This window comes from Lonchura striata, chromosome 3, assembly GCF_046129695.1.
Source record: "Lonchura striata isolate bLonStr1 chromosome 3, bLonStr1.mat, whole genome shotgun sequence".
Classification (NCBI taxonomy): Eukaryota; Metazoa; Chordata; class Aves; order Passeriformes; family Estrildidae; genus Lonchura; species Lonchura striata.
Genome location: NC_134605.1, coordinates 85,147,465 through 85,172,304, shown reverse-complemented (window position 1 = coordinate 85,172,304; position 24,840 = coordinate 85,147,465). Strand labels below are relative to the sequence as shown.

Genomic DNA, 24,840 nt, shown 5'->3' with positions numbered 1-24,840 from the left:
CTCCTCTAGAGTGAGTACAGAAAGGGACATCTTGAGTCATATTCTAAGACAATTTAATTGGTAGGCTAGAGGTTGTGCCCCTAAAGGTAACTTTGCTTTTAGCTGACTAATATCTGCTACAGTCATGACATTTTTTGCTACCTACTCTGTTTCAGTCTCAGTACTGCCTGCTACTTCACAAACACCCAAATGTATGTTCAAAATTTTAGAAACAAAAAAACCCATAATCCATTCAAGCTCCAGATGTCTACTGCTTTTACATCAGAGACAGAAAAATTAACTAATATTTGTGAAGTACAGCCTGCTCAAGTTTTTTTTTTTTTTGTTTGTTTGTTTAGTCCTCAAGCCAGACAGTGCTTGCAGAAACTGGAAAGTTTGAAGACAAGTGTTAACAGAAGGTGTAGTCCATTTCATTAATCTAGTGTTGAAGGAAAACCTGCAGAATTTAGTAAAATCTGTAGGATTTTAGTGTAGGTATCAGCAAACAGTTGTAAGATAGCAGGAACTTGCTAGTCTGTGGCTGTGAAGATGACAGTGAGAATTATCAATTCACTACAAAAAAAAGAAAAAAAGACTAAAAATAGGCATATTGCCTTCTGTGACTCCTGCCTTTCCCTGGAATCTCTCAGTCTAAAGCCTTACATCATGACCTGGTCAGACACTTTCTCTTTACTGTTTGGCTACATTGTAATTCAGCTGTTGCTGTCTTCATGCCAGAGTTGAGGCTCTGCTGCCTGCATGGACATTCTGCACCAACAAGGGCTGGAAGCAGCCCATGCTCTTTTTCTCCTTGTCGGAGAGTATTTTTACCTCTCCAGCCAAGAACCTGAGAGAACTGCAGTATGTAGGTACCAGTAAGTGCCAGGATTGTATTATGCTGACAATGTGTTGTGATGCTTCTCTGATAACATTTGATTCCTTCACAAGAAAGGTAGAAGTTACTGTGAGGTGGATTTGGTACATCCTATAGTCTTGTTTACCTCAGTGCCTGCATATTTAAGGAAGCTGTGTGTAAGCATTGTCCTTTTTAGGACAAGATGTGCATTATCCCCAGTTTGTGTTCTAAATAGTTTGTTTTCACTTTGTTTTCAGTAACTAAGGTGCTGACAAGTTTTGACTTCTTCATCCTCATAAACATGAGTGAAGTTCAGGCTATGGTAGAATTCTCCGTGGAGCTCCACAAATTCTTCAATGTGGATTTGTTTCAAAGAGGGTAGGTAGCATGTTCTTTCAAACTTTACTCTGTTGGATGGCTATTGGTGGAAAGACCTTAATGGGTACTCTGTCATGCAGTGTTGATTCATGTGTTACTGACTGTTTTTATAGAGATTTGAATTTTTTTTATTCTGTATTGGAGAGTCATATTCTTTCTAGGATTTAAAATTAAATATTAAAATAATTTTTCTTAAAACCTAAGTTGTAATACAATACTTTTGTCTAATTGGAGGTGAGGGAAAATCTGTAGATATGGAGAGTACATTATATTCATACCCAGGCCTTTACCCTTGCATGTCTTAATTTCTGTAATCCCTTTTGTTTGAAATACCATACGTGTTTCTCTTCAATATTTAAAAAAATGGTCTTGCCCCAATTAACCTACTCGTTTATCAGTTTGGCAGTGGAAAATTTCACCAGCCTCTCTCCTCTCGCTGTGCTGTACCTTCAGTTACACAGGACTCCATGCTGCCTCTTTAGACTCTTCTGACCTCCTCTTATTCTAACTTATCTCTGTAGAAGTCTTCTCCACATTCCTTTCATTTGCTATTACGTGATTGTCCTGGATTACTTTCTAAGGTCCTTGTTTCCCATGGCTATGCAGGAAATAATCCTTTGCAGTTTATTTTGAAGCTATTAAAAATTATTGGTCCTTAAGTGTTGTGGTACATTAGTCTTCTGTCAATCCTCAAGTAGACTACAGTAAAAATGCATGTTAGAGTTTAGGCTGTTTTAGTGTTTGCAGAGATGGAATGAAGTGTATCAGTGTTGATTTTTGATAGCTGCTTTTTCCAAAACATTGTAGAGTAACTTTCCTCAGAAACATTTTAGTGATAAGAAAACACATTTGTGTTTTTAGCCTTGTCTTAGTTTAAGACAAGTGTATGTGTGTGTGTTTGAGTATTGTTTTCAGTACAGTTGGGGGAAATATTTTTACAGAAGTGATGACCCATTATGTTTGCTACTATATGCAGTCAAAGTATATACAACAAACTGACCCCTGTAATTTCAGTCTTCATTGGAACAGAAGGACTAAGGAAGGCTTAAGAGGTCTGAGAATATTCTAATGACTTCAAAAAAATAAAAAAACAAAAACCACGGTCTTTTGAACTGTAGCCTTTTTTAATCTTTGAAATCCGTAGGGAAGAAGATGGTAGAACATGGCAGCACATTTACTCTAATGGGGAACCTGAAGAGAAGAAAGTGTTTTGGTTGTCTTAACCTTACAGTTCAAATGGTTCCTCAGAAAGGTAGTTGAGAAGTAAAGCACAGCAATATAATTACCTAGTGTATTTCTTTTTAGCTTACTCTTGCAGTAAGCTAAAAAGCAGTAAATTCACAGGGCAAGTTCAGAGAAGTGGAATGCTGACATAATGAGAAAAGTGACGTGAGGATATAATGACTTCTGGTTTCAATGTGAACCTTAAACTCTGGGCACATTCCTGTAGAAATTAATGTCATGTGGAAGAGAGAACTTTCAGAATAATTTGACAGACTGAGAAATGTGACTATTGCAATTAATTCAATTTGGGTAGGCTCCAGTATTTTTCTAGGAAACTGTCTTTGTGTTTATTTGAGACCATATGTAATACTTCTGTTGCTGGAGGAGCTATTGGATAATGGATTGGATGAGCAGAAAAGGAAATCTTTAGTTTCATTGTTAGCCTCCTATTTTTTAGTTACCACTGCGTTTAGTATGGTTTGTCTCACCAAAATCAAGTACAGAATTGATTGTATTGTGTGCATTCAAGCCTTCCCAGTGTGGCATGCTTGTCTCATGGAGTTAGAAACATCATGACCTTCTGAACTGTGTAGAATAAAATGTCAGCTAGTGCAAGTAATCATTCCTTATTAGAACTTAGTAGATTTTATTCCAAAGTATTTGTTTGCAGAGTGAGTCCAGATTCTAACTCATTTGATTACTGGAGATGTCATAATTTCCAGCCTAAATTTCCTTCTGATTGGTTTTAGTTGTTTTTCTTTACAGCTTTGTCTTGTGGATCACTCTATCAGTCTGAAAGCTCACCCTTATGTATTTTTAGTCTTTTGTCCCTTTTATTAAATATGAACTAACATGAGTTTGGTCATTGGAATTTGTGGCACATTCCCCACCCTCCCTTCCTTTTTTGTAGAGTCCACATACCCTAATATCCAGTCAAACCCCTCTCTTCCTGCTTTTATAACTGTTTGAAGAAATATGCCAACTCTTGCATCCAAACTATATAATATTTTCTTGGATTTGTATTTGTAGTGACACTACAGTTGCCAGAAGCACTTATGACTGTGTTTGCACTAACGACTAAATTTGGTATTTAAGGAATGAATTACTAAAAGCAGTGTTGATGTCCATACATCTGTGTGGTTCCAGGGTTACTTCAGACTAGATTTCAGCCTTATCTTCTGGACCAGATGTTTTGTATCATGAGTGTAATTTGAAGTTGCTTGTATCAGTAGTTGGTTCAGACTGTTAGGTGCCCGTTGGGGTTGAAGTGCATTTTGTGACAGGTGGGTCAGAGTAGCTCAGTTTCCTTAGGAGACATCCAGGTTCAATGACTAGAAAGCTCTCAGTGAACTGAAGCAGCATGCAGCAAACTGGGGTCATTGGGGAAAGTGCTTCAAAACCACTCTTTTGATCTAAAATGGTCTAAATAGTGCAGACTGAGACAAAATTTCTCACAGTATTTTGCTCAAGATCATATTTATATGAAGAGCTATAACTATATTATCCTTCGAAGTGACCCTCTAAAGCAGACTATCTTCTTTACTTTAGGATAATTTATTACTCCAAGAAGGGGTAACAGATAGTGCATTGTAACAAAATATTTATCTTATGTATCCAATACAGCTTTTTTAGTTATGTTTTCTTATAACTGTGTCATTTGCTTTAAATTCAGCTTGTTACAGATGGTTTCTTTGGTTTATTTTTATCTGTTATTACGTTCAAATAAGGCTTCACACAATTTTTGTTTTGAGTTAGTGAGATGTGATGATAGGAATTTTTGCTCAAACCGTAATTGATATGTGAGTATTGTGTGACAAAATGAATTAAAGAAATGTATTTGTTTGGGACCTGTGAGAATGATAGTCTGATACAGTGAAGTTTCAGGCTGTTTTGTCATCTTAGTTCATTAAAGTTCCAGTAAGGTGTGGGCTCTATAGTACTGATCTTCTATAAAGACAAAGGAAGCATAACATAGCTTGGTTGCAAGAAGTGGAGAATGAGTTGAGTGGAAAATTGGTTGGATGATTCAGCTCAAAGAGTTGTGGTCAGTGGTGCGAAGTCCAACTTGAAGCTGGTGACCAGTGGCACCTCCCGTGGACTGATACTGGGTCAGTAATCTCAGCAATCTTTGCATAGAATCATAGAATGACTTGGGTTGGAAGGGGTATTAAAGGTCATTCAGTACCAACCCTCCTGCCATGGGAGAAGCACCTTCCATTAGAACAGGTTGGAGCCCCATCCAGCCTGGCCTTGAACACTTCCAGGGATGGGATGATGACAGCTTCTCTGGGCAACCTGTTGCAGTGCCTCACCACCCTCTGACTAAAGGAATTTCTTTCTAATATCTCATCTAACCCTACCCTCCTTCTGCTTAAAGCTGTTCAATTTCAAAGACTTTGCTGTAAGAACAGTTGCTTACCCCCTCATTTACATATGTTTTGTATGTGTCAGCATACATATATATCCTGAACTGAGATGTAAATGTGTTCAGAATGTCTGATTCCAAACAACTGGTTACTGAAAGTGCCTCAGTACTTTGTAGTGCTCAGGTGAAGTTCCCATGTTCCCACCATGGGATGATGGATCCTGATGTCTAACCTGGGACAGTTACACCTTTTCTGTGGGTAAGAAGAGTTTCCTGGTAACCCTCACTTGAGAAGATGAGATTTTCATTTCCCTGGAGCTCTGTATTGCTTTTTCACCTCTAAATGGCAAATCTGATGAGCTAAAGAGACTTAGCTTGTAGTTTGTAGTTTAGCGTAGTGCACACATTGCTGCAAGATCTGCTTTGAAAACAGCTTTCATCTACATTTTCCCCATCTCTGTGCATTTCTATAATCCCAGTGTTAAATTCTTACTTTCTCATTAATCTTTTGTAACTCTGTCAGTAGTAGGCCTGCACACACAACTGACCAAGGCTGGGTTTAGAATACTTCTAATATTTGTGTCTCTATGTGTTTTGCCTTTTTTTTTGGTACCATTTTAATTTGTGAGGTAAAATACTTAGTGTCATTGTGGATTTCAAAAAAAGAATTTCCTAATGGTTTTGTTGGCAGTAAATTTGTTGTTACATAAAATGTGAGGAGAGGAATTAAAATAAAGTAGTAACAGTAGCTCTTTATTGCATATTTACTGCTCAGTGTGTCTTAGTTTTCTTTTATTTGACTTTGTTTTGGGTTAAAAGATTCTTATAAAACCACATGAAGAACTTAGATTAGTAGTGTAAGTCTACCACACTTATTTAAAGTCTTTTTTGCTTTTAATGCTGGGTAACAGATGGAATATTAATACTAAATACCCTCTATAGAAGAGACTTTGGCAAATTCTAACCTAAAAGGTATTTTTGGAGACATATTATATCCGAAAGGTTATTGGTAAGATTGCAGCATAAATTGTGAACCTAAATCCTATTAAAAGTCAAAGGAATTTAGGCTTCAGAGACTACTGAAAATTTAGCCTTATTATATTCTTCTGATTTTCCATGTTTTTCCATGTGTAGATACTCACTGATATGTCTGAGCAGCATTGACATTTTATGCTTCCATGCATGTGGTTGTGTAATGTAGCTTAAAAGACTATAACACTGAACCAGAGTATGAAATTTAATAAACCTTATGATTACTCAGTAATGTAATGAGAAATAATGCAGTATATAAAATGTTGTATTGTTTTCTGTATCCAGTGAGTTGCCTACATTATTTTTAAAATTTTTAACAGGAAATTAAAACTCAAAATGTACACTTCCAGCAGCACTACATTTCTTCCTCCTGTTTATATCAGAAATAAAAAGGTTTTGTCCCTTAATGAAGAATGGTTTGTGATGCTACCATATGATTGAATAACAAACTCTTGATGGACAAGGAACATTTGGGTTCACCTGTTTGTTTTTCTTTTTAATTCATACAGCTCAGATATAGTTTTACTTTCAAACTATGTTTCTATATGACATATTTTTCTGGAAATAAGTGTTGTGAATTGCCTTCTGACAGGATAGCTTATCTTTTGAAGTACTGTACTGTGATCTTAATGTAATGCATCTTTACAAAGAGAGAAGAATGCTGTCAAATTTGTCTAACAGTTGTAAGATCATCTTTATTCTTCAGTTTATGGTTTTACATTAATACAAATAGCAATTATACAGGTTTAAGACTTGGAAGGCTAGGATGTAAACTCAAGGGAATGATCTGTCTAGGAAAAATTATGCAAATATCTTTGGTCTTGCGTTTTTTGTTGTTGTTGGTTTTTTTTGTTTCTGATTCTAGTTTGTCAGTGGATGGGGAAGTCTTATTTTAAATTGCCATTGCTACAGAAGTTGAAACTTAGTATCATCAATTATCCTATTAGTCCGTGTGATGCAGTGTGTCTGAGACACCAATGACATGGTCTGGTCCCAAAAAGCAGTTAGACTTTAAAAGACAGAATCTTATCTTCTAAAATATGACATCTTGTATTTGTTGAAAACAGGGGTTAGAAAAGTAAGTGGAAAACTGAGCACCGTTTCCTTTGAATTAGCTGAGAATTAAGGTTTTTTGAAGCACACTAAGTGGAACTGAAGACATGGGTAGGTTTGTTCTGCTTGTCTTCTTCAGTTATCTGAAGTGCCATGCCTGTATTAGGAGACTTCCAGCTACACAGGGAAGCTTGTCTGGGGGTCACCTAGAGCCACTGTAAATTTGACTCCTACTTTTGAATCCTCCTCCCTGCTCTTCTCTGTGGTAATTCCTAGAAGACTATACTCCATCTTAAGAAACTAAATGACATCTGGATGCTGCAGGTTTTAGCTACATATTCTGACCCCTAATGATGGTTGTACAGATGCTTGTTTCTTCAATCATTATACATAGAGATATAGCTGAAGAGTTGGTAGTTGTAGTTGTCCTGAGGGTATGTTTCTTTCCTGCATCCCTCAATATTCCAAAAATATTACTTCAATGTTTTATAATGTTCATGGGTACTCACTGCATCTTCTAGACTTTTCAAGTATGGGGTACAAATAACAACTTTTGCAACTGAAATTATGATTTTGCAATGGAAAACATTTTGTCAACTCAGAATTAAAGCTGTCTAATGGCATCCCATCTCCTCCAGACATTCAATTTAGCAAAATTCCATTTTCTAAGAACAAAAAGATAAAAAGATAAAGAGCTCAGATGCCTAGTTATGCCATCTTGCTGCCTTTCTGGACCTGACATTGCCATGGTAGGCACAGCTCTTTGGTGTGACAGTGATATGGCATAGTTTGCTGTCCTTTGAGACTGTTTTTGGAGGGCCTGTATAATTCCTTCTTTTTTTATGCAATTGAAGAAATAGTGATCTTGTGTATGTAACACCAGGTACCATTTCACAATGCAAAGTAACAACTGTACCTCAGCACGCCTTGCCATGAAGTCTATCAGGAGAAACATCATCAATGAGTTTAGTTTAGTGAGGGGGTAAATGACAGTGTAAGACTGAAGAGAGTATAAAAGGATTTTATCTGGAGAAGATGCACTATTTTATTCTGTAGAACATACAGCACTCAGCTGTGTATATAATATGAAGTTAGAATGGGCACAAGTGTTAGTTGAAGGCATCACAATAATTATATCTTGAGTATGCACCTTCTTTGCATTGGATACATATTTAGCCACTAAAATTGCTACTTTTGAGATTCTTTCAAGTGTTAGCATCCTTATATGCAGAAGCTTGTAGCTTGTACATAGTCTTACAGTTCAGACCTGACGCTGTGAGATGGTAGCAAGACCCAGAAAAATCTGTCATTCATACGTGTTTTGCCTTATTTATGTGTGCTTGGTTAATACACATAATAGTTACAGCAGAAATATGATTTTTTAAGTTATTTTACCATCCATAGCTATCTGAGGGAAGGGAGAGAAAAGATACTCATCCTGTGTTTCACAGTCTTGACTGTCTCACAATACAGCAGAAGTTTCTGGTATCATGTCTTTTTGTGTCTCTTTTGCTGCTTATACAAGCTAATAATACCTTGATATATACCTGTATCTCTAATCACAAACAGTACTTTACTCACATCACAAACTGCAGAGAGCATATAGCTTTGTTGAAACAGGGAACCAGGCTCAGTCCCACCACTAAATGCAGATTGAGACTCGCTGCCTCCACTTCAGTCAAGTGCTTGCTACAAAATCTCTTCCTCTTCTACTTCTTACACTCCTGCCAATTACTGTACTCCACATAAAGTAACTCATCAGATTTTTGAATACTGTTTTAACCTTATTTCACCCCACTTGTTTGCCCTTTCACAGATTCTGGTTCACACTAGCCATGGGGGAAGAAGCTTAAAATACCTCCAAATACTTAAAAGCCCTCTAGACTGGACCATTGTGTTCATACTTATGCATACATAACTGCCTTTGTTGATTTGCAAAGTTTTAAAATAGCTTTAAAAATTTGTCTCATGTTTTCTCCAAAAATATGATGAATACCTTAAATTAAGTGATCAAGACTTCTGCTGCTAATAATTTTCTGTATTTGTGTATTTTTACTGCAAGAAGTAGCATCCAAGTTATTGGAAGTGATCGGGCTAGGGAGAAAAAAAGAGGCATATTTTTCACTTGTGCATGTTTCTTTGATGTGGATGATGACCCTGATGACCAGGGGTTTTTTTTGGTGGAGGGGAGAGGGTAAGAGAGTATACACATCATGGCCCACTGTTGGTGCCATGAACCCTAATCTGGTGCAAAATAGCATTCTCATCTATGCATTTCTAGTTGACCAAGCATGTATCTGCCAAAAGTTGTGATACACCTGATCTTCTCCTGCTTTGTTTGTTCCTGCAGTCAGGTCAATCAGATGGACTTGATTTTGACAGCAGTGTAGTCAGAGAATGGGTTAAGCTGGCAGGAACACAAGGTTAATTGTATAGATCTTACAGGTATGGAGATCTGTTGGATAGCAGCTGCCTGAGTAGGGGTGATCCTGGTTCTGGTGCTTCCTGTGTGCCTGTAGTCATGTTCTTTTACCTTATGGTTGGTCAAAATGGTAAATCAGCAGAAAAAACCTGGCAGAACACTCATATTCTGTCAGTGGTGGTGCAGAAGGAGTATGAAGTACACAGGAGGAATGGGGTGCCTACTTCTGTCACAAACTAGCTTTATAACTGTAATCCTGAACTACATCCTGAGAGAAATGTCCATGAAAGTTCCAGCCTCCGTGTTAGGAAGACGTTTCTGGTAGGGGAGAGGCCATTATGTCAGTATGATCTGCTCAGTGACAGCAGCCCAGACATGGGTATGTTTTGAAACAAAACCTCTGTTTGAACTTTTGCATTCATCTCAGTTGGCATCCCTGCCCGTAGGATACAGAGTTATGACAGACGTCAGGTATGTCAGTTCTAATTTCCCTAAGCCCTCATGTGGAGATACAGAGCTCGCCTGGCAATGCCAGTTTGCAGTTTCCACCTCCCTTGCTGCTGGCAGCTTTGTGCCACTGCAGTGCCCTGCCCCGTGGGCTGTGCTGGCTGAGCTGCTAGGTCTGACCAGTCCAGCACTACTCTGCAAATGGTGCATTTGTGTAATTGAGAAAGGTGTCAAATGTCTTGCAGGGGGAAGAGTTGAGTGCCTGGGAGGACAGGACAGAGGAAAATGGGTAAATAGAATTCCTTAAACTTCGTTTCTTGCAGAAGTCCTTATATTGTAAAAGTACAATTTAAATTTCAAGACACTTTTCTTGACACTCCCTTATATAAGAAAGGATAGGGTTTCCCAGATGCCAGCTTGCTTGACTGGCACAGAGAAGGAATCAGATCATTGCAGAAGTCAGAGAGATCCAGCTCTGTTACTTGGCAGAGAAAGGGCCCCTAATCACATTCAGAATGCCAAGTCCCTTTTTGTAGGTCAGCTCTGAAAGAGGGAAGGAGGAGATGATAGAAAGGCATCCAGAGCAGCAGAAACCCTCAGCTTCCAACTCTGCAAGAACTCGGACTCTTCCTCAGTGGATTTTGCAGATCTCAGCTTACAGGGAGCAGTGGTGGGAGATCGGCCTTATAACAAAAATGAGGAAATGGGGAACAGAATGAGTTAGATACCCAGATGCATGGAAAGTTTGAGGCTCCTCAGTGCATGTAGACAGTAAATCGTATGATCACCTTAATGACCATCTCTGCACTTCAGCCATATTGCTATGGTTAGTGCTTCTTCTATGGAGTTTTTCTCTTTTCCTGATTCTATTCTTCTCAGTTTTCATCTTCTAGTACTTTTGCATGCCTTCCTTTCAGCAATTTGTTTCCTACCTTTACTGAATACATTTCTACATAAAATTAATTTCAAAATATTTTGGATACCATTTGAGGTTATCTGCTGTGCTTGTTACAGTTTTCTCAAAACAGAAACCTTTGAAAAATGTAGATTTTAGAAAAACAATTTTTTTGCTTGCTTATATAATTTTTTAACTTGTTAAACAGGTTCAGCAGGTACTGTGGGTCTTCAGGGTATCCAGCTTGTGGAACCTGGCAAGAGAAAAAGGGATTTGACTACTTTGTGCGTTTGTTCTCCTGTAGTTTGTTTAATTTACTTAAACTGGCATCAGAAGTCTAATTCTTGTGAGTGTACTGGATAGGGTAGGTCTTAGGAGATGGAAGATACTGTTGCTGTAGGAGGTGGCTCTATCATGTCAAAAAACTATTCAAGAACAGTAACTCTTCTTTTTTGTGAGGGGGAAAGAAGTGGAGTTTTTGCTTTCCAGTCTTGAATGTTCACTTTACTCTTTGATATTCATAAGCTTTTAGAATCATCGGAATTTAGAGAAACAGGTCTTCACTTATGCTGCTAACTTTTCATTACTTGCCTGTGACATTGTTCTGGTAATATTCTCTGAGGTTTCTTAAGATTTATGTTAATAATAAATGTATAAATACAGTCTGCAGCCAGCAGTTCTGCTTCTCAGTGTTGTTGAAGTTGAAACTCTTGAAGTTGAGGAAAAAATAATTTATCAGAAGTGGCAGTAAAATTTAATATTATTTCTGAGTGTGGAGCCCCCACCATTAGCTCAACCTTTCTTAAGCCCGTGTCATGTCAATGATGGGAGCACTTTCTCTCTGGCCCTGTGATCCTGCCTTCTGTTAATAGCCCCTACTGGGTTCTTATTTTCCCTTTTCAGGTAGATGAGCATGTTGGTTTGTTTTACCATAGAGTTGATGGAACATCAAAACTTATTTGAGGAGGAATGAAAATATGTAAAAGAAGTTTTGGTCTGCCAGATACTTCTACCTATGGCAGTGCTGGCTTAAGGTGATTTAAATGAATCATGAAAATGTGCCTTGCTTGAAGGAAAAAAGACATTTCTAAATCTGAGAGATGATTTTTCTTTCTTAGTGTGCTAATAGCATCTCAGAGCAGTATGTTATATTTGAAACTGCAGTGTTTCAATTTAAGAAATTAAATGACAGGAGCTAATGTGACTTTCATGAATGACGCAGCTTACTACAGGGGAAAAAATGAAGATGTTGGTAAGGGATGAAAGTGATGACCTACCTTTCTTTGATGTATCTCACATGAAATATGGTAGTTCACTTGGGCTCTTTTGTAATGATTTTTTGCAACAGTTTTCTTTGTGGTACCTGATTTTTCCCTCTGGTTGAATGTTTGCTATTTGCTATTAAAATTCCCTTTCATTAAAATAAGGTGCAAAGTGAATTGTAAGGCTTCTTGTATACTTGTTTACTGACAGATGAGAGGAACAGAATTGCACAGCTCCAAAACTTTCAACATTTAAGAGACTACTGAATACCAGAAAATGAGTTGTCTTCTGGTCTCCCATCTGCTGTGTTTGCTAAACTTTGATTTCAAAATTAACATGTTATGATATATCTTAGTAAAAACTGATGTCTGTTTGCAAGGGCTGGAGTTATAAAATTGTGACCCTGTACACTAGGAAAACCTAACATCCCGTATATTTCTCCCCAGAAAACTGAAAAGTTCCAAGCCACAAAGTGGCTAAACAATTGTGATATATCATTTGCAAGGCTAGTATGCTGAATCAAAAAGTCAAACGAAAAATACTTTCAAACTAAATAAATATATTTTAATAGTTGTCATAAGAGAATATGAGAAATTGTTATTTTTGAAGATAAGCTTTATGGGACTGTTGTACTTTAAAGATGTAAGTAAATTTAGTATGTTTTCTTTCTTTTTCTCTTCAGTAAGAACAGGAAATAAATGATCAACTAAAATTATAAACATAGACATAAGTTAACATATATTTGATTAAATAAGAACTCATCTAGTACTGTATGTTTATGTGTCTCTTTAAAAAAGCAATACTTATTTGAAACTGTTCCCCTTTCAAGTCTTTTAATAGATGTACATCACCATTGCAGGAATTCTGCCCCGAGTGTGTCTTGTGGAAAGAACATAGTAAAAAGGCTTTTGTAATAACAAGGCAAAATCTCCAGTTGCATTTACTTTCCTCTCTCCTGTTTTACGTATTTAATCCTGTTTCATGTATTTAATCCTGTTTCATAACAAGCTGCTGTGACTTACTTGAGGTATTAGTCTCCCAAATAACTCTCATCAAACTTTTGATCTAATTACTATTTTGTTTATATATAAGATTAATTTTCAGAAATGTGTGCTCTAGGCATGTGAGGTACTTCAAAAAAGTAATTAACTTTCAAGGAAACTTTCTTTCAAATTACTTAGAACCTCTTATCTATTTCCTGTAAGTTTGCCCATTGTGTTATTCATCTTAATAAAAGTCAGTTGGAAAATACATGGATTTTTCATTTAAGGCATTGTTAAAAGATTTTTAAGCATAGGGCATGAAAGCTTTCCTGTTACTCAAGTATCTGAATTAGAATTTCTCAGGTAAATCCCACAATTATAGCAGAGTGTAAATCTTATATTGGTCCATATTAGAAGTACTTATTGCAAAGTGATTGCAAGATATGAATATTTATGTGCATTCTGTACTTGTATTAAATAATTTCCTGTAACTAGTTGGGTGTCCATTTGATATTCTGTGGGCCCCAACTGGGTTTGGTGGGATTAAATTTTTATAGATGACTGTGCATGTCTCCTGGTAAGAAATAAGTCTAACCAATTCTGGTTTTAATTTTGCACTTCAACAATCAACATTCTACTGCCTGTGCTTTATTCTTTCTCTGTTCTCATATTTCTCTTCCATTGCACCTTATTTTACTTCTGTTCTTATTTTCCTCTTTGCCTGGATTGCCTTTTTATAGAATGCTTAGAAGGTTACAAAAAAAAATCTGGTAAATCTGTGGTAATGTCTTAGAGTATTTGTGTTCCACAATCACATGGAATGTTTTAAACATTACAGGTGTACTCAGATTGCCTAGAAAAGTATGTTATTTGCCAGTATTGGCTTGTAACTGTGGGAAATGCTAAATGTCTTTACTGCTTTTAAGATTTGTTTTACAAATCCATGAAAGAATTGGGGATGTAGGGTCTCTCCAGTAGCAACAGGCTTATCTTGTAGAACAGAGGGGTGTTGAATAGAAATAGACTGATATTTTTTTCTCATCGTTGGATCTTTTCAGTATTTTGCTGACTCAACCTCTTGCTGCAGTGGGAGTTTCTGTTAGTGCCCGTTCGCTCCTGTGGGAAGAGGTGTGATCTGTAGGAGACACAGCTCTGCCAGGGTCAGTCTGACACTGCCTTCATGGAATCGCTGCCCTCAGAGCTGCCTGTTCCTCTGGAGACTCGCTCTTCTGTCTGTTTTCCTTGCAGTTCCTCATTTCACTGCCATATTCTGTATTTGCAAAGCAGTGCTTCATCTCCAGCTCTGTTTCCTCCTGCACCAAACGAGTTGTGCTTGCCTGAGTTACAGCTCACCTTGGAAAAAGGAGGTCTTAGAGATGGTCTGCAGAGGAGGGTGTGTTTTTAACAGGGCCCTGCGCTCAGTAGATCCCAAGAGCTCTCCTGAAATTTTGCATGTACAGAGTCACAGCTGTTCTTCCATTTGGTTAACTGATAAATTTAGAATCTGCCCTGCAGGTGACCCAATGTGCATGTGAGTTTTACAGTCCACGACATTTAGTGCTTGCTCTTGTTAATGTTTCTGAGCACACTTAAGTGTGCAGTGAGTGCAGTGGGATTTAGGGAAGAGGAAAGCTCAGACTCTGCTGTACACACTTCTGTCTTTCCTCTTCCTGGCAAGAGGAATAGCAAAAAAATTTTACCTCAATGACGAAGTGTGTTAGGAAGCTTTTTCAGAATGTACACTTGCCTTGGAATATTCTTTAGCTGACAAACTAAGTGGTTTTTCAAGTAAATTCTTGTGGAGCTATTGCCATAAAAACTCATATGCTTTTTTAATGCATGAGATTTTTCTTTTAATAACAGTTGTACTTTATGACTGCATTTGCATGCATTACTCCCTGTCGTGCATGTAGGAGCATTAAAAAGTCAAATTGCTATTACTTTGTAATAGCAACTTTGTAAGTTTCTATTTTTGTCAGTAGCAAGATACATTCCAGTTATTGATAAACCTATTTCCTGCTCAGATTATAAATTACCATTTTCCACAAATGTGGTAAAAACTCTCTTAATTATGCCTATCTAAATGAAGTTCCCCCATATTGGGGATAAAAAATGGAAACCTATCAATTTTCCTGTGTGGGAAAGCTTTTTCTAGCACATGTCAGATTTTTGAATCTTCAAGATTTTAATACAATTTGGTGAACAAAATTTAATCCTTTATACAGGATGGACAGTAGAGGTGTCCTCTGCCTACAGAAGGGCAGTAATTCTAGTTATTTATTTCAGAACACCTTTTCCTGCAAGGTCTGTAGTAAGGACACTAAGCTCCAGATATCCTTGAAGCTTTTAATAACATGGTTATATATTAGCATGTAATGACATTGAGGACCAAATGACATAAACAGACATAAGCAGGCAAGTGCATATATTTACTGCATAGACTGGGTTTGACAGGAATCCCCTGGATATTTATAAGCTGTCCACTTTAGCTTTGCTTGTATGCTGTCTCAGTAGGCATTTCAAATGTTTACACCTATCTCCCACACTGAAGCAAAAGCAAAGGTAGCTCTTGGGGGATGGATGTTAAACTGTTTCAGGATAAAGGTTTTAAGTAGTACACTAGAGCAAAGAAGCTGGTATTCATTCTAGACCTCATGTATGTGGCTAAGATAAGTAAAATAAATGCTGTAAGCATTCAGAGAATGAGAGGTTGGCAAATTTTCAGAGTTGGTGTTTTAGGTAATTTTTTTTTCCCATAAGTCAATGACATTTGAAATTTAATAGGAAGTAAAAGATGCTGCCTTTCAGAGAAGCAAGTAAATCAGCTGTTGAGAGGGATTTTGTAGACGTAGGAAAATCAGGAGCTGAAATATACTCTATTCATAGTCTGCAACTTGTTTTGTGTACCAGTTCTGGACCATATGTGCTTTTTACTGTGTTGTCTTTCAATCATCAAGTTGGAAATTGCTGGACCCTATATTTTAGGTTTCCTTTAACTTCTGGGATCATAGACTGATTCAGGCTGAAATAGATAGTAGCATATCAGAAAAATCATATTGTTTGGAGCACTCATTGTCCCCTCATGTCTTGAAAGGTTTCATGAGGGAAGATTCCATAGCTTATCTGTTCCAATTCTTAAGTATCCTTAAGACTGTTTCAAGTTCCGTTTACTCAGCCTCCCTCTGGAACCTGTACTTCAAATCATATTGTTCTGGTTTGAAAGCAAAACCAGGGAGAGACTCCAAGTCAGAAATACAATTTATTAGGAGAATGGGAAATAAACAAAATACATGCAGTAATACAAAAGAAAAACTATTGACAGAGTCAGAATACAACCTGACACCCCTTTGGCCAGCGTGTTGGTAGCAGTCCAAATTGGATTGGCTGCAGTCCTCCTGGAACAGCAGATGTGGTTCTGTCTGAGCAGTGACCCTGTAGAAGGATGTAGTCTTCCTCTGAAGGTCCAGTTCAAAACCCCAGCTGTTCCTCTTGGGAACCAGTGGAAAGGCTGAGTCTGGTGTCCCAGAAGCCCAGATTATATTCAGTTAGGAATGCTTGGCTCCTCCCTCTGGGCAGAGCATCTCATGATGTTATAGTTCTTACCAGTCATGCAGCGATATTCAATAGCCCATTATCAGCAGATGTTTCCCCGGAGGGAGAATTGGTTGTGAAAGAGATAACGAAAACTGCCCACTTAACAGAAGACAACTGCTACACAGATGGCAAATGGAATACATCTTGCCTTTCAATGTGGGACACATATCAACACTATGAACATCAAGCTGTAGCAAGCCACTTGTTGTCTTGAAAAAATGGTTCTAAAGACTCATTCAAAATCTGTCCTTGGTGTAGTCAGACTTTCATCCAGCTGTGTTCCCTGCACTGCCTGTACTGCAGTGACTCCTGTTAAGACTCACCTTCCTTAGCTGCCATTGTAGCCCAGCATTTTAAAGTGACAAACATTAGCTGTACCATTGAAGATTACCCAGTTGTGTCTTGCTGAATTATCAGGTACTGAGTGTTAACATCATGGCATAGTCTGTCAGGGTGATTTAATAGTTAATGCATATCAGGCTCTTGCTGATGATTATTTTTTTGGTGCATTTTCTATCATACTGTAAATTAAAGTTCTTTGTGGTATTTGTTGTATTCTCTGTTTGGTGAAATACACGGTAATCCTGCTTGAGCTAATGGCACAAATGTTAGTCTGAAGGATATTGCTGTTTTTTACAGGTGATTCTTACAGTATACCACCTTCTGAATACCATTAATTCTTTTCTTCAAAACAGAGTAGCTTTAAAGTGTCTTTTTCAAAATACTTCTGACTTTTTCTGAAAAAATCAATGATGATGTGGCAGTTTCAGTTAATAATTCAAAAATGGCAATTTTTTTCATGCAATGAAGTCAAAACAGAGATTAAGGGACAGATTGTAACTTTTTTTCCAAATTATTTAAAAATCTTCACATAAAAAACACAGCTAGTCTATGCTTTAAGAACACTAGCACTTTTCTGGAATTTTAATACTGACTGCAAAGCTTGACCTATTTTCTTTTTCTAGTATTTCTGGTCTGGAAAACAGTTTTACATAAAGCTTTATATGAACCTGACGCCCATGTTTCTGTTACCATTAGAGCATTTGTCTAGCTTGCTCTCAGAGTCAGGACTTGAAAAGGAGCCAGACTGGATCAGTTTGATAATTCCCCTGTCATCTTCCTGGGACTTCGAGATGCACATTAAAGAAAATGTGCTGTACTGAGGTTGGGCATGTGAGGTTTCACTGGCTTTACTTTAGCATGGGCCATGCTCTTGGATGTTTGTACTGGGTTCTCCCTTCCAGTGGGCTTCAGGAAAGCAGTGTGGGATAGACACACTGATGGACCCCAGCTGTTATGTCTGAAAAGTTCTAGTGGGAAGCCTACAACTGTGTGATTAAGTCTAGCACGTTCCACCATTTGGAAGAAGCTGGACTGGGGTTTGAAAGCATTGCTAGACTGGAGTTTATCGATTTGGGCACAATTGCTGCACCATCGGTTGTGTGATCTGTAGCATTGTTATCATATGGAATTTTCCACTACTCAGGATACCTTCATTCTCTCATTACATTAGATAGTGTAGAGCTGATACATGAGACAGTGGAGAGCTGATTGTATTCAGATCTTATTTATGGAGTGTTTTAACAATATTTGGGACAACTGAATGTGATGAGTGTGTAACAAGTGCTTGATACTGAACTGTTATGTGTAGGCCCAAGCAGATACCAAAGATCAGGTTTATGAGTCAGTTGTCCCGATGAGAACTAAACAATGTTTATAGTACAGCCAGGAAATAATTGAAAGTGACTTGGTTATGTTTTGGTTTTTAATAGAAATGGAAGCATTGCAACACAAATTGATTAGTGGGTTGAACAAAAGAAGGCCAGATGAAGAAGGCAGAGCTTGATGATAGAGCTTGATGCCTTTTTTTACATTACTTTTAAAATTTGCTGTCAAATGAGAAATGTATATCATAACCTTAAAAAAGTATTTCCTTATTTGCAAATTGCAAATATAATACCTTTGTGAGTCAAGTATCCTGTTTCAGTATAATAGCTCTTCATTTGCAGATAGATCCTTAATGTATACAGCATTTAAAGATGAATGACAGTGAATAATTCAGGTGAATAATGTGTAGGGGGCAGTTTTCCTTATTTAAATACTTTAGTGCAGTTAAATATTTTTGCCATCTATTTAGGCATAAGATTTTGAATTAGTCTTTATGTATTTGCCCTTTGTTGGACTCCCACAAGATTTTATTATTCAGAGCAAAAGGAGAATGTTTTGTGTTCTAAACTGCTTAAAGTATAAATCTGCTGAAAATCAAAGCTACTTGTCTCAAACAAGCAAACAAGACACCTATATCTCTCTATGGAACCAAATAAAAATATTAGGCAGGTAAAGGGTTTACCGAAGAAAAAGGATAGAATGGTCTGCTCTTGATTAATTGTAAGCAAACCATTTTAAGAAAGAAAATATGTCCTAACAGCCTTTTAGCTTCACAAATTACATTTTAAGCATGAACAATTCTATTGATCATTTTCTTTGAGGCACAAACTGTAAACAGTCACTTAGTAGTATCTCTACAGTGAATGAGTCTTACTGGATTAAGTAATGGGAATATCCCATTGGACCTTTTTTCTGTTCAGCGCTTGGTTTTTATTTTGCCTTGCCTTTCATTTTACCTTGTTACAGTCCTTATTCAGTAATCTATCCACATTTGATAAATTTATTAATCCTGAGTCACAATTATGCTCTGCAGAACTGTCACATGTTCCTAAACATCAGCTGAGAATGATGCAGATGTTGGATTTTTTAAATTCTAATAGAATGACAGTTTGGTATGAATAGTTTGATGGGCTAAAGCCAAGGTGAATTAAAATTTGTGGCATATCTCTGAACTTATTGAGATATGATGTTTTAATAGAAAACTGCAAAGTATTTCATGTAAACCATAGCAATAATTTTACATTCTTTTAATACATGAAATAACAAGCAGTATAGTTTACCACACCAGGCTGGTCATTAGGATCATGGGAAGATGCAGCCAGTAGTGGTAAGGCATCAGGCTCTTGATGAATGTTTACTGTGGATCCAAAAATGACACTGTGAAGCTGGGGCTGGTGGAAAGTATCTCCTTGCTGAGGCTATCGTACATTATCATGTATTGTGTTTCTTCAGTATAGGTGAAATGAGTCACTAATTGAATGATGGAAGTCTTATCTGACCCAGAAAAAAATTAGTACATCTCTGTACTATGCTGCACCCTTCTGGGTTACTGTTGAGGGGACACTCTTCATCTCAATTCTGTATACTCTTGGAGAAGATAACAGTGAAAGCTTAATGTTAATTCATATTTCTTTAACCCAATACAAAATGAATTAATTTACTCTTTTATTAATCACTTAGGGAGTGTATTTGGAATCATGTTTGACCTGTGGGTTTCAAAAAATGAAATCTAACTAGTAAAATGCAGTAGGTTAAATTTTGCTCTACTTTTTAAAAGTAGGAATCACTTAAACCTCTTATCTCTAACAACATTACTGGTTCATTATAAAGCATTCTGTGATATATAAGTTTTGACAAGACTAAAGTTGACTTTTAATTTGGTGAAAGAATTAAATTAAGGGCTTTTTCATTGGCTGATTTTTAGGCTAATACACAGTCACATCAGTCCCAGATGGAGAGCTTCAGTTGAAGTGTTAGAAGCCAAAATCAGAAAACCACAAATACATTGGTTTGGATTTGGATTTTTGGGGATGATGAAAACCAGGACTGTGATTGGGTGTACACTGTGAGTGAAATATGAAGGGTAAATGTGCACTCCTAAGGGCATTTAGGACCATGCTCCTGCCAAAAAAAGTGGGGTTTTCTTCTGCTCCATACCTGTGTTTGTCCTGCTGCCCTTTCACTGGTCCTGGTGTTGGTGGGGCTGTGTGGTAGACCACACCAGCTCACTGAGGAGCTGAAGCTAACTCCTCAAACAAAAATAAATTAACTGAAATGGGATAAGATGGTTAGAATGTGTCATCTAAGGGTATTTGTGGGTGCTTGTGTTACATAGAGGCTTCCATAAAATCTGTCTGTTGACAGTTAAGGATTTCTTAGATGAAAATCAAAGCTGGAAATGGTATGGAGCTGAATAAGAAAAATGGTTTAGATATGGGGTAGAGGCCCCCTAAGACTTGTATTGGGGTTTTTCTCAATTTTATGCCGGAAGCCTGCAGTTCCTGGCTTTGATAGCATAAAGGAACTGTCATGTTTTACCTAGTCTGACCCTTTATTTGCACTTTTGCATAGCTGGTGGCCACAAACCATTATAGGGAGTGTCTGGTAAGCAGTGTGTTTTCAGAGGATCCTGGAGGGGGGAGTCTTACAAACTACAGTTTCACCTCCTTCAGTGTCAGAACTGATTATAGCAGTCCTGTAGATGTGCTACATGCAGATCCCTCTGAGATGACTGTAATGTAAGTGATAATCCTGATTTTTCATTCATACCAGTTTCCCACTGTAGTTTACTGCAGGTCTTTACAAGCATTTGCCCTAACTCTGTGGGGCTAGTGTTGGGACTTCTTTTTATTCATGTTTGACTACTATTTTGGTTAGTAATTAAAAAAAAAATAAAATATGAGTTAGGGGGCAAGTAAGACAGTATTAAGCTTTGTAGACTTCCTTGGTCTGTTCCTCTTTCCCATTATCCATTCTTGCCTTTGTCAATATATCTGTATATGGTAAATGAGATGTACTATAGCACATCTGTTGCAAATCACTGTCTTTTTCTTTAGCTTTTACCAGATTCGTGCATCTATGAAAATTCCTCCAAGAATACCACACATATTGGAAGCTAGTTTGCTACATGGAACTGGTAAGTGTAAAAACCTTTCAGTAAATAATTATCTTGCCTCGCTGATTAAGGAATTACACTTTTGTAGTATATTTTTATAACTAATACAGAGATTTTTAAAATTTTGTTACTAACACAATGCAGATATATCTTGTTCTTAACAACGGGACTTAAAAGTTGATTACAGAATTTGTGTTACTGTTTTTCTTCTGCTGATTGTCTTTGCTGGGTAGGAAAACATGATGATTCCTTTATATGAGTGTCTTCTGGTTTTTTCCACTGATCATCTGAGTCTTCTCCATGTTTCAGGCTAAGATGACCAAGGGCAGATCTAAGTAGATAACTGAAAGCAACGGAGAATTTCAGATGCAGACTCTTACACAGATTGATAAGCCCATTCTTTTTCTTAAAGGAACACTTTGAAAAGATGCAGTTTTCAAACTTACTCTGTTGTTCTAGTGCTATACTTGAAAATTGATTTAACCTCCTGAACAGAATTTCCTTATCTTTTTTCTTTTTTAAACCTGTCATTCACTTTTGGTTTCTATGTCCAGACAAACTAAACCCAGAGGAACCTGTCAGGGCTCACCTTATTCTTTGTAAGCCATATCTCAACATGGTGTAAAAATGTGAAAAGCAAAAAATTAATTCAGTTTTCAAATGTTATGTGGAATTACAGGAATTTTAAGGAAGAAGAAGCTAATACAGCCTGAAAAAATGTGATAGCATGTAACTGAAACCTGAATTTTTGAGGCTATTTTGAAAGTAGCTCCGAGTACAACAGCAAAGTAGATACTGGGTTTTGATCAAGCTTCCTAAATATTTATTGGATTTGTGTGAAATAAATTAATAGTTCTGATGAGCCAAGATTACTCCACTTCAAAGGCAAAGTTTAGTTTAGAGAATTCGGGTCTGGTAAACATCCTTCAGAAAAGCGTACTTTGAGAAGTGACGCTGAATAATATGATTGATACTGCTGGAAAAAAGTGGAAAAATTTTTTTTCATTTCATGGTATATTTTTGAATGGTCTTAGGTTATTTTTTTCAGAAAGCTGTAGTCTTGTTAGTAAATTGTGACGTGTTTCTTGTTACTAGGCATAAAGGGTATATTAAGATTGCAGTTCGGTGTGAGTTTAGATCAGCAGTTCTGACAAAGAAGAAAAATACCAGGACTTGATTTTCCTGACCACTCTGTCTTACCTTCATATTGCTCTGTGTGTTGTTGACACAAGTGTCTGATTTAATCTAGGAACTCAGCTGGGGAGCTCATTCAGTTGACAAGCAGCCATTTTACAAAAAACCCAAACCTCTTCAAACTCAAACACTGGGGCCCTTTTTAGATCAGTTTCTCAGTTTGGTTTTTCAGGTAGATACTGATGATGTTTGTCCCACAGCAAAGCAGAAGGAAGGGTACAGGCTGGTCAGTGAAAGGGGGTTAGTTTGTCCTTCTTGTGGCCATGGTAGTGCTAGGTCTTGCTGAGAACCTCTGCTTTCCATTTCCATTTAGCCACTTGCTTGGTTTAGCAGAGCTGGATGCTGTAGGCTCACATGCAGCCCTCCTGCTCCAGGAGGAGGAATAGCTGATAGCAATTCCCGAGGCTGCTGTTGTGTGTAGAAAATAGCTGCTATTGGTCTCAGCACAGAGTAGCACAGTGCTGATTCACTGTGTGAAAATGTTGCTTGCTGGTCACAGAGGACACTGGTCAGGATCCCCACAGCTCTATTCTTGAGAATGGTGTCCTGTATTGATCAGGTGCCTCTTTCTGTACTTTCCTCTCTTTTCAGTCTTTCTCATACTTGCCTATTCTAAATCCTATTAGCTTTGTCATGTCATGATTTTCCCACTCCTCTCCAAGTAATTTTGCCTACTAGCTCTCCCTGGGCTCTGCACAAGTCATCCACAAGTTATCCACAATTTCCTTACTTTGGCTTTGTTTTCCCTTCTCCTACAGACTGTTTGTTTGATCTCTCTCCTCCTTTTATTTTCCCAAGTCAAATACACTCCTTAAGTTTTTCCTCTTTTTTCCAGTTCATTTGCATCTCCTTTCACCCCTTTCCCAGCTCTTCATGCAGTCCTTCATTAATTTAAATATATATTTTTTTCCTTTTCTGTTTCCCACATCTTTTATTAATTTATGAGAACTGCTTGGGACACAGCATGAGTGTCATTACAGATATGATAAGGCAACTTACTTGCTTTAGCTCCAGTCTTGTGAAGGCCTTTTATTTTTCTTGTGATTTGAAGAAAAATGTAGTTGTGCTGTAGAAAATGAAAAGAAAAACATGTATTTTTAGCCTTTATGAAGTTACTTCAGATTTGAGGATGTTCTGAATTCCTCTTTCTCCCAAAAATTCATCACTAGTTTTCAGAGAAAAAAGGGAGAAGAAAAAATATCAGAGTAGGAAGGAATGAGATGTCTGGTTTTATGATGCAAGAGTAAATTGCCTTGTAAAATACAAATCAATAAATATATAGATATAAAGATAAATCTAGTAAATTTATATGCAAGAGTAATAAATGTGTAAGAGTAAATGTGTCATTTATATTCAAGAGTAAAAAAATCCCACTTTTTTTCCTCCTCTGTTGTGGAAACGGCTTTTTGTGTGGGTAGAAGCTGAGGAATAGTCCCAGCCAGTCAGAGCAGATTGATTTAAAAAACAGCAGTTCTGCCTTGATGACCCCACATTTGTGAGACCTGGCTCCCCATGTGGAAGTGGCTCAGCCTGTTCCTGACTCAGCTTTTGCTCTGCAGCTCCTCTGTCTCTTCTGGGGGTGCTGGTTTGTGTTACACTGAGGTCAGCAGAGCTGGGGGCTGTAACTCAGGGTTGGGCACTGCAGAGAAAGTGGGACCTCAGCCATTTGTCTCCATTACTTCTTTTGTTTCAGACAAGAGTGGGAGATCCCTTTTGCTGATGCTGTGCAGTTATATCAGATTATGTGCCAAGTGAAACCATACCTGCACTGCCCTTCAGCTGTAACAGATGACACAGATGGATGTAAGCTGAAAGTGGCGTTATTCTTAGGGGAATTACACTGTAATGATTCAGCCTTTGTAAGCACTTTGTTCAGGATACCTAAACTGATGATATGTATGAAAACACTTCAGTAAAACACAGTATTTGTACATTTCTGAAAAGAAGTTGAATTAAGATGCTACTAAGAGTGGGAATGTTTGCTAAGGGCAGTAACATTCTATCAGAGGCTCCAAAGCTGTAGACTGCAAACAGCAGATTTTTTTTTTCCTCTTGTGGATTCTTTTGAAGTAATTTATTAAGAAGAATCAAAATAATTAAAAAAAATATTTTATACCCTCATTTACACATTTTTTAAGACATTTTGTCTTGGAAGATGATGTTATTGAGCCATTTTTTAAGAGGAGTTATAAGTGTCAGTATTTCTGTTACTTCTGTTCTTTCCAAGTTCCAACTTCTTTTACGTGTTTTTTTCAGAGGATAGTACCCATTGTGATACTTCCTGTGTGATAATGCTTTGCTATTACGATAAGTATTTCCTCAATGACTGTTTTAAATCATTCCCTTTCTCATTTCTTCTGCATGTCTTTTAA

General features: G+C 37.4%; 1 protein-coding gene across 9 annotated transcripts in view; it reads left to right on the top strand.

The window, feature by feature from the left end:
- The window catches only part of FAM135A (family with sequence similarity 135 member A), a 79,585-nt gene that overhangs the window by 17,455 nt on the left and 37,290 nt on the right, over positions 1-24,840 (top strand). For all 9 annotated transcript variants that reach the window (XM_077782356.1, XM_021530156.3, XM_077782352.1 and 6 more), the window contains 2 exons: positions 1,093-1,213; positions 21,216-21,295. In XM_077782356.1, coding sequence (XP_077638482.1) covers positions 1,137-1,213; positions 21,216-21,295 — 157 coding nt within the window. In that variant the 5' untranslated portion in view covers positions 1,093-1,136. The remainder of the gene's footprint in view (positions 1-1,092; positions 1,214-21,215; positions 21,296-24,840) is intronic.